Below are 12,167 nucleotides of genomic sequence, written 5' to 3'. Positions count from 1 at the left end.
CACCTGAAATGGCTGATAATGTAGTCTTTTATCAAACACAAATTCAAGATCCAAGCTGCTACACTCCATACAATTACCCTATACATAGATTTTCACTATAAACATCTGAATTTTTTTTAGATGCATCTGGATGTTTCTAAGAAATAACACTATTGCAGTTTACTTGAACAATATTCTTCAAATAGCTAAATGATGGCGTACACAAACTCCAAAATTAATAGCACATCAGCTAACGAAGAAAAACAGTCTTGACTATCAAGACTTTAGAAACTTCAAATCAATGTCAAATTTCAGGAACAAGAAAGTAATCAAAATAGCCAGTGGAATCCTGGCTTTCACAATTAGAGGACCAGAATACTAGGAGGAAACATTGTTTTGCAGCTATACAAAGTCCTAGTTAGATCACATCTGGAGTACTATTAACAGTTTGGGCACCACAGCTTGGGGAGGATATAGTGGTCTTGGAGAGAGTACAGCATAGATTTACCACAATGAGACCCTGGATTACAGACAGGGATTATACAATCTAGGGTTTTGACCCCTAGAGATTAGACAATTAAGGACTGATTTGATCAAAATTGTCAAGATATTAGGGAGGAACAGAAATAATAGAAATAAACTATTTCTGCTGGTTGACGAGGGCTAGCGACTAAGTCGAAACATCAGTACCAGACCTTTCAGGGATGAAGTTAGGAATCACTTCTTTGGGTGGCATGGTGGCACAGTGATTAGCACTGCTGTCTCACAGTGCCAGGGACTTGGGTTCAATTTCAGCCTGTGTGGAGTTTGCACATTCTTCCTGGGTCTGCCCCAAATCCAAAGATGTGCAGGTTAGCTGGATTGGCCATGGTAAATTGCCGCTTAGCGTCCAAAGGTGTATAGGTTAGGTGGATTAGCCATAGCAAATGTGTGGGGTTAGATAAGATGCTCTTTCAGAGAGCGGGTGCAGATTCAATGGACCGAATGGCCTCCTTCTTCACTGTAGGGATTCTATGATTTTACACCCAAAGTGTGATAGAATTTTAGTACTCACTTCCGCAAAAGGGAATTAGGGCCAGATCAATTATTAATTTTAAATCTGAGATGAATAAATTTTTGTTCACCAAAGTGGATTGAGAGCAAAGGCAAGAATATAGAGTTAGGTCACAGATTAGCTATGATCTGGCAGGACAGGCTCAAGGGGTTAAATGGCCTAATCCTGTTCTTATATTCCTATATCAAAGAAGGCCTGTATATCAGAGGATTTACAACTAGGTAAATGTTGTGTAATTTTACTTATTTTGCTTTTGAGAGAGCAGAAATTTCACAGATCAATTTGTCAGATGTCAGGTTTGTCTGGTAAAGTGATATGTTCCATTTGTTCTCAACAACTGCAGCACAGACTAAGCTGTCTAAATTCCCTACTGGAAGAACAGTTAAGAGAATAATCTATTTTTTCTAATGTTAACGTTTCCAGATCTATTGTTAACTTCTGTTGCTGCAGTACGCTTGGAGAAGAGGACATCGAAATATGAGATAACCAGTGTGTCCACAAAATATTTAACTAAACTTCAGTTCAATAAGCAGTACAGCTGTATTGCATTACAGTAATTGATATCATAATATCTTGACATTCACCTATAGCCCTGGAATTGCAGAAGTCTTTATGTTGCTCATTTTTGAATACAGAATTTAGTAATTTATTATGATTGCAAGAGGATGGTGATGCTTTGGTAGGGCATCATGACATTTAGCAAGTTGTAGCAATGTTTAGGACTAAGAATGTGGTGACATCAGAAATGGAAACTGTCAGCCTAAAATGGCTGAAAGCAAACCCATCAGGGATGCAAAACCAGCAGGCTGAAGACAAGATCTAGCATTCAGGAGGAAGCAAAACTGCAGTTTTCAGTGGGAAGGACAGAGATCATGAGGATGACAGCGAAGATGCTTCTGGCTGGTCCAATTAGGACCATTTCTTTCTTCAAATTCAATCCTAATGATGAACCTATTTCTTTATCAAACTTACTTGATTTTATCAGGGTTCCAGTGCATTGGTCAAGAAACAGCCTTTTCAAAATGCAGTCTACTTTCACACTCTTTGACAACATTCAACATTTAAATGCAACACAATATTGTTGTTTAGATATAGTGGGATTGTGCTCACATTTTGGTTAACTTGGTATGTCCTAATTCATTACAGCCAGGAAGGTCCCTGGTTCAATCTCTAGTCTCCTGAAGTATCTGAATATGGTCAGGCGACACCATAATTGGTATATCTGAGGCTAGTGGTAAGAGTGAAAATAAACAAGGATGTCCATGTCTTGTCAATTACCTAGTGGCTTCTGCTGGAAAATATGCATATGTGGGTCAGGCCCAAGGGTAATGCTCTGTATGGTTGCATTTTTTTCATTCTGTTATGCATGAAAACTGAACACCTGGTTGTGTACTTGATGGTTGCAGGCACATCCAGGAGCCACATCCCAGCACAAGTCACAACTTCAGGAGAGAAAAGAACAAAAAAGATTTAAAAAATAAGAGAACTGATCAAGTGAACATAATCTGTAAATTTCTGGGAAAGCCAGCATTTAAAGGGTTGAATTTCACATCTCTTTGGTTGAATTTCACGCACTCTTTTATAATATGCCTGCAGATGTATGATACTATTAAAAACAAAACTCAAAAATCAAATCCCTGCAGCAAGAAATCATTGCCATTGAAACATGCAATTTTTTCACTCACCAATTTTCTGGTTGAAGATTTTCTGAAAAGTTAGTTCATCTCTTTCCTCCAGGTACTTTTGCATAACACTGCGTATACTGAAAATCAAGAAAAATAAGATGTAAAAATCTCCCAGTTGTTTCATTAAAGTGCAATATGTCGATTCCCAACACATTGCATGAAATCCCATTAGTTTCACTACAAGCTGAGACATATGATTTCTTTAATTAGTTTCTGAAAGTCAAATGAATAACAAATTATGGTTGAATGAGAAGAGAAAATGCTACACAGTTTACCTTTCAATAACACAGAAATTGTCTTGATCATGGTACCTGCTTTAAAAAAGTTTAGTTTTGGAATGTTTAGTTTTTCATCTTGCTATTTTTCTTTGGTTGCTTTTGAGATCTCAGTTCTACACAGCCAAGGTGGCAAAGACCAAATCTAGTTTGTTAATACTGATACAGGCAAATCCTGTTTTTATGAAATGGGTTGGTGCTGAGTTCATTCTATAAAAAAGGACTTTCCTTAAAACTGTTACTGTGTAGTTCACCCTTAGATTATAGTAAAATACACAGAGATATTGGTAACATTGTAAGCCATGGGAAATAAATACATTGATTATAGAACAGGGAGTGTGCATTCAAATATTTTCATGTGTTTGAAGGGAGCAGCCAGCACCGCAGCCTGCGTAACTGTCAGTTTGCAATCAAATCACTTTCATTCCATAAAACTGGCATTTCCAGCAAAATGGTACTCCATAAAAATAGAATTTGCCTGTACCTGTATTGGCCATTTGTACAGCAGCTCCTCTTCCTCTCCCTGGGGAATTGTTTATTTCCACCCTCCATGCCAGAATGACTCTTCCACTGATTTTATTCTCCCCTAGCACTTAAATGACCACCCACTCCTTACTAACCATCACAGTGATTTTATCTTTGTTTCCTCCACTCAACAGAGTAGTATGGCTCAAGTCAAGGCATGGGAAGTTACAATTGCACACAACCACAATCTCATGATTTACTGTGTAACTGTATTCTTCACAGCTGAACATAGTTAGAGGGCACGGCCTTGAAAACCAAGTTTATCAATTATTTGTATAAAGTTCTGACAAACAAATTCATTCTCACCACTTACTTAGATTATACATCATTTGACTCAACCAGCTACAATCAAACCCTTCACGAAGCAGACATCAGTAAACAACGACAGAGATAAAAACCCTAACAATTAAAGTGCTTTAGTTTTCTAATATTCTTTATTGATCACAGGAACAAAAAGTACATTATTGGTGACACTTGAAGGTCGTTGTCACTTGTTTTGTTTTACTATATTGATCTCAATAAGCTGTGGAGAAATCTTATGCCAATGTACACCATGTTATTATTAATTTATCCTTTCAAATTGAACCCACCACAACCACCTACAGTTACAGACCTGTTACAACCAGGGCTTTATTCTAATATTCAGCTTGCCATTGGTTACTAGTGCAAGGGTCTCATGCAACAAAAAACAAAGCCAAAATAAAATTCCTCATGGCTTTCTTGTCTGTGCAATCTCTTTCAATATTGCATCCTTATCCATGACTTCCATTGTGCCAACTCTTGTTTTTTGTGAATGGTCCCTCACTTTGATCATTTTTCAGCCACCAGCAAACCATAGAACCATACAGTGCAGAAAGAGGCCCATCGAGTCTGCACTAACCATAATCCCACCCAGGCCCTACCCCCATATCCCTACATATTTTACCCACTAATCCCTCTGACCTAAGCATCTCAGGACACTAAGGGACAATTTTAGCATGGTCAATCAACCTAACCCGCACATCTTTGGACTGTGGGAGGAAACCCACGCAGACACAGGAGAACGTGCAATCTCCACACAGACAGTGACCTGAGTCAGGAATCAAATCCAGGTCCCTGGAGCTGTGAAGCAGTAGTGCTAACCACTGTGGTTTCTGGAAATTATTTTCTAAACCCCTCTACTTCTTAACATCACTGTCCATTTTAGAAAACTTTTTAAAATTCTATTAACCCTCAAAGCACAACTCACATCTTTTTCTGTACAGGTATTTAATTATTTTATCTCTGGTCTCCCAATGTAACAGTACCTTGGCACATATTCTACATGGAACAATATGTGCTGTAGCGAACTTTAAGTGAGAATTTCAGTCAATTTTCAAAAAGATTAATTTCATTTTACGTTGCAACTGACAGTGCTTGCAGGGGTCAGTTCCACTGTTTTCTCTAGATCACTCCTTTCCCTTTACTTATTAGGCAAGAAAACTTCAATGACCCAGCAGCCCAGAATGTTGTTGTGCAAACACTGATATGTTTGCTGGGTCGACATCTATAGTCCCTGATCTCAAGACTTTCAGAAGATAAGAGGTAGCAAGCCACTTCCCCTGGAGGAAGGATCAAACTCATCCTCTAGAATGTTTCTGTAATGGTTATATGCACACTGCATTATTGACATGGTCCTGATGGTGCCAATCCTAGTGGAGCCATTGCAGTGCAGAACCCAAAATGAATAAGCCCCGATGACATATACCCAAGAGTTTTGAAAAAGTTCAGAGAAACAGAGGCTTTGTCCACAGTTTTCCATTCTTTAAATATGCATATTATGCCACTGAACTGGACAGGAACCATTGCACACCTTTGTTCAAAAAGGTAGAATAAAATGGACAACTATGGATCAGTTAGTCTAATGTCAGTAATGAGAAAACACTCAGAATCCATAATTCAAAATAAAATTACTAAATATTTAGAAATGCAAAGGTTAGTCAAGGACACCCACAACAGACTTGTTAAAAGCAAGTCATGTTTGAAAATTTTGAGAGCTTCTGAAGAAGTATCTAATTAAATACAAATTGAATTCATAATGCATACAGTGTACAAATGTCTCTCTTTTTAACAAAAATCAGTCATATGCGAGAAGTGTAGCCACAAAGAAGGAATGTAACGAATCGGTGCAAATAGATATGGCTTGGATTAGGGATGGGGTGGAAGTGCTGTACTGATTAGCCTATTTTTATTATTGGTATACAAAGATGATTTGACTCGAGTATGAGCAGCCTTACCTTAAAATTATTTCAAAAAAACAGAAATGGGGATTTTGACAAACAAGAGCTGTAAAAGACTTCAGGAAAAGACAGACAGTAGCTGATGTAATTTAATGAAAATACATCTGAGGTAATAGCTAGAAGAAATAAAACAATGAATGGGAGTACATATTCAATGTAAACATGCTGAAGGGCATATAGATCAATAGGGAAACTCAAAGATGTAAATATATAATGCTCTGAACACGCAAGTGCAGAAACAAAACCATCAAAAATCCAACAGTATTTGGACTTTATAAACTGCACCAGAGTGAGAAAATGTATTCATTTATATAAAAGATTGGTCAGGTCACAGTTAAAATAATGTATACAGCTTTAATGGTCCCATTTCAGAACTATCATTAAAATCATTAAGGTCATACAACAGATTCACTAGGATGAGGTTAGGAGCCGTAATTAGGAAAATATTTAACATTTGTCGTATTATTTCCACAAATGCAAAGAAAGTGAAAATAAGATTTAGTAGGGACGATGAAGGATTTTGTTAGAGCAAATAGGGAAGAAATATTTCCTCTGGCTGGGCTGGAGTTAGTGACAAGATGCTATCAATTTAAAATTATTTGCAAGATAGTGAGGGAGATTTAGAGAAATTTGTCAGAGTACACAAGTTTTGTTGCAGGGAACGCTTAAGGCAGAGACCATTACACTGAAAATTGGATGACTATTTATAGCAAAGGAAAATGCGGGGCCATGTGAAGGGAGCAAAATAATGATAGATCAATCAGAAATCTAACCCCAATGAGCCAGCACAGACTGTTGGGCCAAATAGCCTTCTTCTGTACTGTAAGCTTCTGTGGCTCTATGTGTGGGAGGCGCACGAAGTTGGAAAGGAATTTTGTTCTTACTGCATTATTACAAAAGTATTGGTTTTCCCTTACTGGCAGGTTCCTGTTATCGTACAGTCACAATCAAGGAGTGTAATAACCCCATATTTGAATTCCCTCCAATCAAAATTCCAATCCTGCCACACTAACAAAACAGCTCTTACCAAAGTCACAAATTATATTGTATATAATTGTAACAACAGTAAGTTATCCACCTTCATCTTTCCCAAGCTAACTGAAGCCTTTGACACAGCTGACCACAGCATCCTCCTCTAACCTCCTTCCGCCATGGACCAGCTTGGTTGGACTGCTCTCGTTTGTGTAAATTGTGAAGGTGACAACCCAATATACTAAACTTTTTTTGTTTTTTTAATTCAATTTTCTCACCTCTCCCTTTCCATGTTACTAGTTGTCCTCCAAATTATTACTATTTATGCATCAACTGGGACCGTTTGGCTAAAGAGGTGGGGTGTGAGTCATCTCAACCATGCCCAAGCTTAGATTCATCACATGACATATGAACTTTTCCCCTCTCTTACTCCAGGACATTGATGCCACTTTAGCATCCTTAACATTCTCCAGACAACTCAGCATAGACCAACAATGAAATTGGAACCTTTTCTGGTTTGTAATAGCATTTACCTAACAAAACATTGAGCCATTGAGGAACTCAGTAATTACTTATATTTTAAAAAATTCAGTGGGAAGTGCTTTAAGCCAACTGCCCAACATCTTGGGAATAGGCGATGGAATTTAGAAAGCTAGCAGAAGCAGCAAATTAATATTAAAGAAATGTTCCAGAAACTTGAGATATTGGTGTGATGTACTTGCAGGCACGGTGTAGAAAAACATGTTTCTGAATTAAGCCTCATGGTGAACAATAATTCCTAGCTAAATACAGAATTGGGCAATTTTCAACAGCATTTTAAAATTCTGATTTCAAACTATATATATATTTTTGCACACATGAAGACTATTTTTGTGGGTGGATTTTGTGCTCACCATGTCAGGGTTAATCATGCTCAGTAATTAAAGATATTCCATCCTGTGTACTCAGTTTTAACATCAAGCACTTCCAAGTCAGGTTCATTTCATACAAATGAAAAATAAAGCTGCCTCTCACCTGTGGTAGATCCAGAGTCAAAATGCTTCTCCAATTCTCTGTCAAGCATCTTCAGTTCAAGTACAACCCAGCTAAATGCAAAATAATGCTTCATCTAAACTGCCTCCTTTTATGAGACCAGGACTACAAAAATTAGATATCAAGTGATGCCTCCTGTGTTCCATCAATGTTCTCAGTTCCAACTACACCAAAAACTCTTGAATCCAATTCCATACAACCACCATTCTTGTGATCTCTCTGAAGCTTGTTTATTACTGGCAGTATTCTCTTATACCTGCCTCTCAATCCAATGATAGGATCACAGACCTGTGAAAACTGACGGCATTAATCTGTCTTGGGATACAGTTTCACGAATGCCAACAGCCAGTCGGTACCTCATCCAAATGATAATTCTTCTAGTTCGGTAGTACAAGAACTTGAGTATTGCTGAAAGGAGGGACGTGCCGTCAAAGCTTTTCATTTTACACTCGTCAAGACAGATGCAAGAATATCAATTTCAAAGAAAGCAACAATTTATACCGCATGAGAAAAAGGGGGCTGTCAGTTCTGACTGGTTGAGATGTTATTATGGAGAATCCATCAGGGAGCAACTATTCTTCATTTGAGAGTCTGGACGACACCATATTGCAATTCAACCATGGTAAGCAACACTGGCTTTCACCCCACCACTTTCTAACAAACACAACCAGGTAGCAATCAGAAGGAAGAGCCTTAGCTGATTCTTCTCATTCCTAGTCTCAAATCTCCGATTTCATCTTGAACACACTAGGTTAAATCAGCTAACTCCACAAAGACCTGGTACTAAACCCGGAATAGTATTTATTTTGCCACTGCAACTGGTGATGCATTTTCTCGTTCAACCATAAGAGAAATTTCCAGCCAGCTTCCAAAGAATAATTATTACGAACCACCACAGCAAAGGGAGTATGATGATGCATTTAGACTCCTTTTTCATTAGCAAGAGAGCTCTTCGTAATACACAAGCACTGCAGGAGTGAGTTAAGAGCCTTTAATGCTTGTGAAAACATAATGGTGATTTATAGTCATTCAAAAGATATCACAAGCAGAGGTTCACTCCTGGAATCAACATATGCTAACTCTCATAACATTTTGGGATGTTTTCCCCCCAGTTTATTTCGGAGAAAAAAAATCAAAAGATTGAAAGAAATATATTTGCAAAAAATCTGAAACAACCTTTCAGATGCAGGCTCAAAATTTAGATGAGACTTAATACTTTATCATCATCACCAATAGATTGTCATCAGATAACAGCATAATTACACTGATATTCATATTTGAAGCCTTTTTAAAAAACTGTAAAACTTAAATATTTCCAACTAGATTCCCCCTCTGGGAATCAGCTAACTTGTTTTGTTTCCTGTGAGTGCATCAGAACCACAACAGAAATTGCAAGGCTGGTCAAGTGAATTGAAAATGTGATCCAAGCTGACAAGTGGATCTCTTTGAGAAAGGAAAATGACATAACTTTAACTTTTATTAAGTCCTACATCAGATACTACATATCACAGACATATCAAACCTGTGTGTAGTTTCATTTAGATTTTATGTGAGTATAAACATATACAGAAAACTAAATTTATAACAAGGTAACTTTGTTCTTTAAGGACAGTAGAGAACAATTATCAGCAATTTAGGCAGATTTGATATCAGTTTACCTCCTCTCAAGTCTTTCAGGATGGATTGAGTTACAGCACTTGAATGCATTCAACATGTAACAATCACAACACTACAAAGAGTCAGCAAACAACACACACATGCACCATTTTTACATGTAAATTAATTTTGTTTCCCTATGCCCGTTTGATTCTGAATTTCTAACATATTATTGTGGAAGCAATGTATCGACGAACTCTTTTCCACACACTGCTCTGCTTGTGTTTGTTCAAATCAGACAGGAAGGAACCATAAAACCTACAGTCTCATTACTCCGAGCACGAGTGGCCTATTTACAAAAAAAAACCAAAAAAAAATTGCACCTTTCCCTCCAAAAAATGGATTTTGCTGAATGTATACCACGTTTTATATTCAATTATAAATACTACATTCACATTTAATCATATTTTACTTAAGCTTTTCTAAAAAACAAATATCATTCAGACACATTGCAGGAAGACCTCATTCTAAATTTTGATCAGCACTATTTTCTATTTCAAAAACGTGCTCCAATTGAATTTCCTTGTGAAGCTTTTTTCATTTTAATCTAGAGATTTTGTATTCAAAATTTTGGTCAAATGAAACAAATTCTCAAATATAGTTCTAACTGGGGATGTGTAAATGCAAAAGGCACACGTGATAACTGGACGAAAACAAATCATTCTAACCTATATTAATTTGGGTTTGCACAATTTATTGGGTATTGGTAATGTACATTTTTTGATTCTTTTTTAAAAGAATATATGACCCTGTCGTCAGGATGTTTTGGACAAATACAGATTCATTTTCATACATTTTATTTAATTGAATTGGTTTTAATTAGGTATTATCTTAAAGATGTGTGTGTGTGTGTGTGTGTGTGTGTATATATAGCTAATTTGAGATTCACTCAAATTGGAACATTAACGGTGGGGATCTGCAGAGAATATGATATTTAACTGTCGATTGAGTCCCGTTGTATTTGCACCCAGGTTAGGCGCGTTTGGTTTCTTTAGCTTCCGTTAGTAAATCAACTTAACGCTTTAAAGCATTGGTGATATTAAGAATTTGTGCAATAAATGACAGCTGCTGCTGCTGTGTTTTGGTGGTGATTCAGAGGTGCTGCGTCCGCTCGGTCTGACAAACGGGCTGCCGCTTTCAAATTCGGATATTTGGGGGACATTTTTTTACCTCAGGATTAGTTTTTTTTTCCCCCCCCTCCGGTTCCTTACCTGGGTTCCGGGAGTACGATCTTCTTGCTGGCTCGGGCGGCTGGAGTCGACTTGCTTTTCTCCATCGCCATTAAATAGCTGACATCGGCCAGCACAGCCTCCAAGTCCGCCATCTTGGTGGGAGAGAGAGAGAGAGAGAGACAGACAGACAGACAGACGGCGGTGGCGGCAGCAGCAGCAGGAGAAGAAGAGGCACTCGGCTCAGCTCAAAGAGAGAGAGCAAAAGGCAAGGGGACACACATACACATACATACACACACACACACACCTACAAAAACCGCCCAGGCGACAGGGCACCCGGTCCACGGGGGGAAGAAGACAAGACTTCAACCTCCCCAAGGGGACAAAACCCCCCCCTCCACTGCTCCAACAACAACAACAACAACAACAAAAAGATGGGGGGGGGGTCTGGGGAGGGGGGGGGGGGAAGAGGAGGAGGAGGCTTCTTCAAGGAGCCAACAGCCAGAAAACTCTGTCCAACTGTATCATCTGGGAAGCAGCCAGGCTTCGGTCTTCATTCCCGGTGTGAGGAAACCTCCAAGGGGTGGCCGTTGAGAGAATGTATTGTTATCTTTCCTCCCCTTCCACAACCCCAACCCCAACCCCAACACCGTCTCCTCCTCCACCAGGATCTTCTCTGCTTTTTTTTTTCCCCCCCTCCCAGCTGCACTTATTTTGCCCCCCTCTTTTTGGTGCAGGCTGATGCTTTCTGTTGTACTATAGTAGCCATGAGCAGAGACTGAGAAGCCAGCTTTCCACTTCCTCCTAGTGTCAAAGAGAAGGATCTCTCCGAAAACCTGGAACTGGAGCGCTCTTTATTTTTTTTACCCAAAGCAGAGGGGGGCTGGCTGTGGATTCATCTCTAGCAGACACAGGAATTCCAGAACAGCTTTTTTACAACTTGAGAAGGGGGGGGGGGGGGGTGGGGGGGAAAGGTGCACGTCGGAAAAAAGAGAAACCAATTTTGCCATCTGTGCCTCACTGGCTTTGCCACTGAAGCAGACCGGAGAGGAGCTCATTTCCCCATTTGAAACGGCACATGGGTGTTGGTGTCAGAAAGAGCAATGTTGTCAAGGTTTCGTTAGAGTCAGTTGCAATCCGTGGTCTGTCTTGTTTCCGAGAGAGGCATGTTGTCCACTTTAACCTGTCCACTTTACTCAGTCCAACCTACCATTCACACATAAAAGAATAATCCCTCGGGGTTAGGCGAAACATTGGCGGTATCGGATCAGCCGCCTGATACTAAGTGTATATCAGATGTAGATTAAATAATCAGACGCTGCAGATTCGAAACCACCTATTTTGCGCCAATTCTCGAGATTAATTTCTTAAACCTCCCCCCCATATTTATTATCTACTGGATATACTAATTAGTAAGGTTTAATTTCAAGTAGCAAGTCAGCAACTATAAAAAAAACAAAGCAGTCAATTGATGTTTTGGTTTAAAATGGGTCATGTTGGTGGTTAATTTTCAGAGGTGACATAAACCAACAACTAGCGGATTTTATTCGCCATCAGAC

General features: G+C 38.8%; 1 protein-coding gene across 2 annotated transcripts in view; it reads right to left on the bottom strand.

The window, feature by feature from the left end:
- Nucleotides 1–10,986, bottom strand: part of grk3 (G protein-coupled receptor kinase 3) — a 247,370-nt gene extending 236,384 nt beyond the window's left edge. For both annotated transcript variants that reach the window (XM_080208191.1, XM_080208192.1), the window contains exons 1-2: nt 10,648–10,986; nt 2,719–2,795 (exon numbers count right to left, since the gene is read on the bottom strand). In XM_080208191.1, coding sequence (XP_080064317.1) covers nt 2,719–2,795; nt 10,648–10,760 — 190 coding nt within the window. In that variant the 5' untranslated portion in view covers nt 10,761–10,986. The remainder of the gene's footprint in view (nt 1–2,718; nt 2,796–10,647) is intronic.
- Between the last annotated feature and the right edge of the window lie 1,181 nt (nt 10,987–12,167).

The sequence above is a fragment of the Carcharhinus amblyrhynchos genome, chromosome 20, assembly GCF_965287045.1.
Source record: "Carcharhinus amblyrhynchos chromosome 20, sCarAmb.v2.hapA, whole genome shotgun sequence".
Taxonomy (NCBI): domain Eukaryota; kingdom Metazoa; phylum Chordata; class Chondrichthyes; order Carcharhiniformes; family Carcharhinidae; genus Carcharhinus; species Carcharhinus amblyrhynchos.
This window is presented reverse-complemented; position numbering and strand designations above follow the sequence as displayed.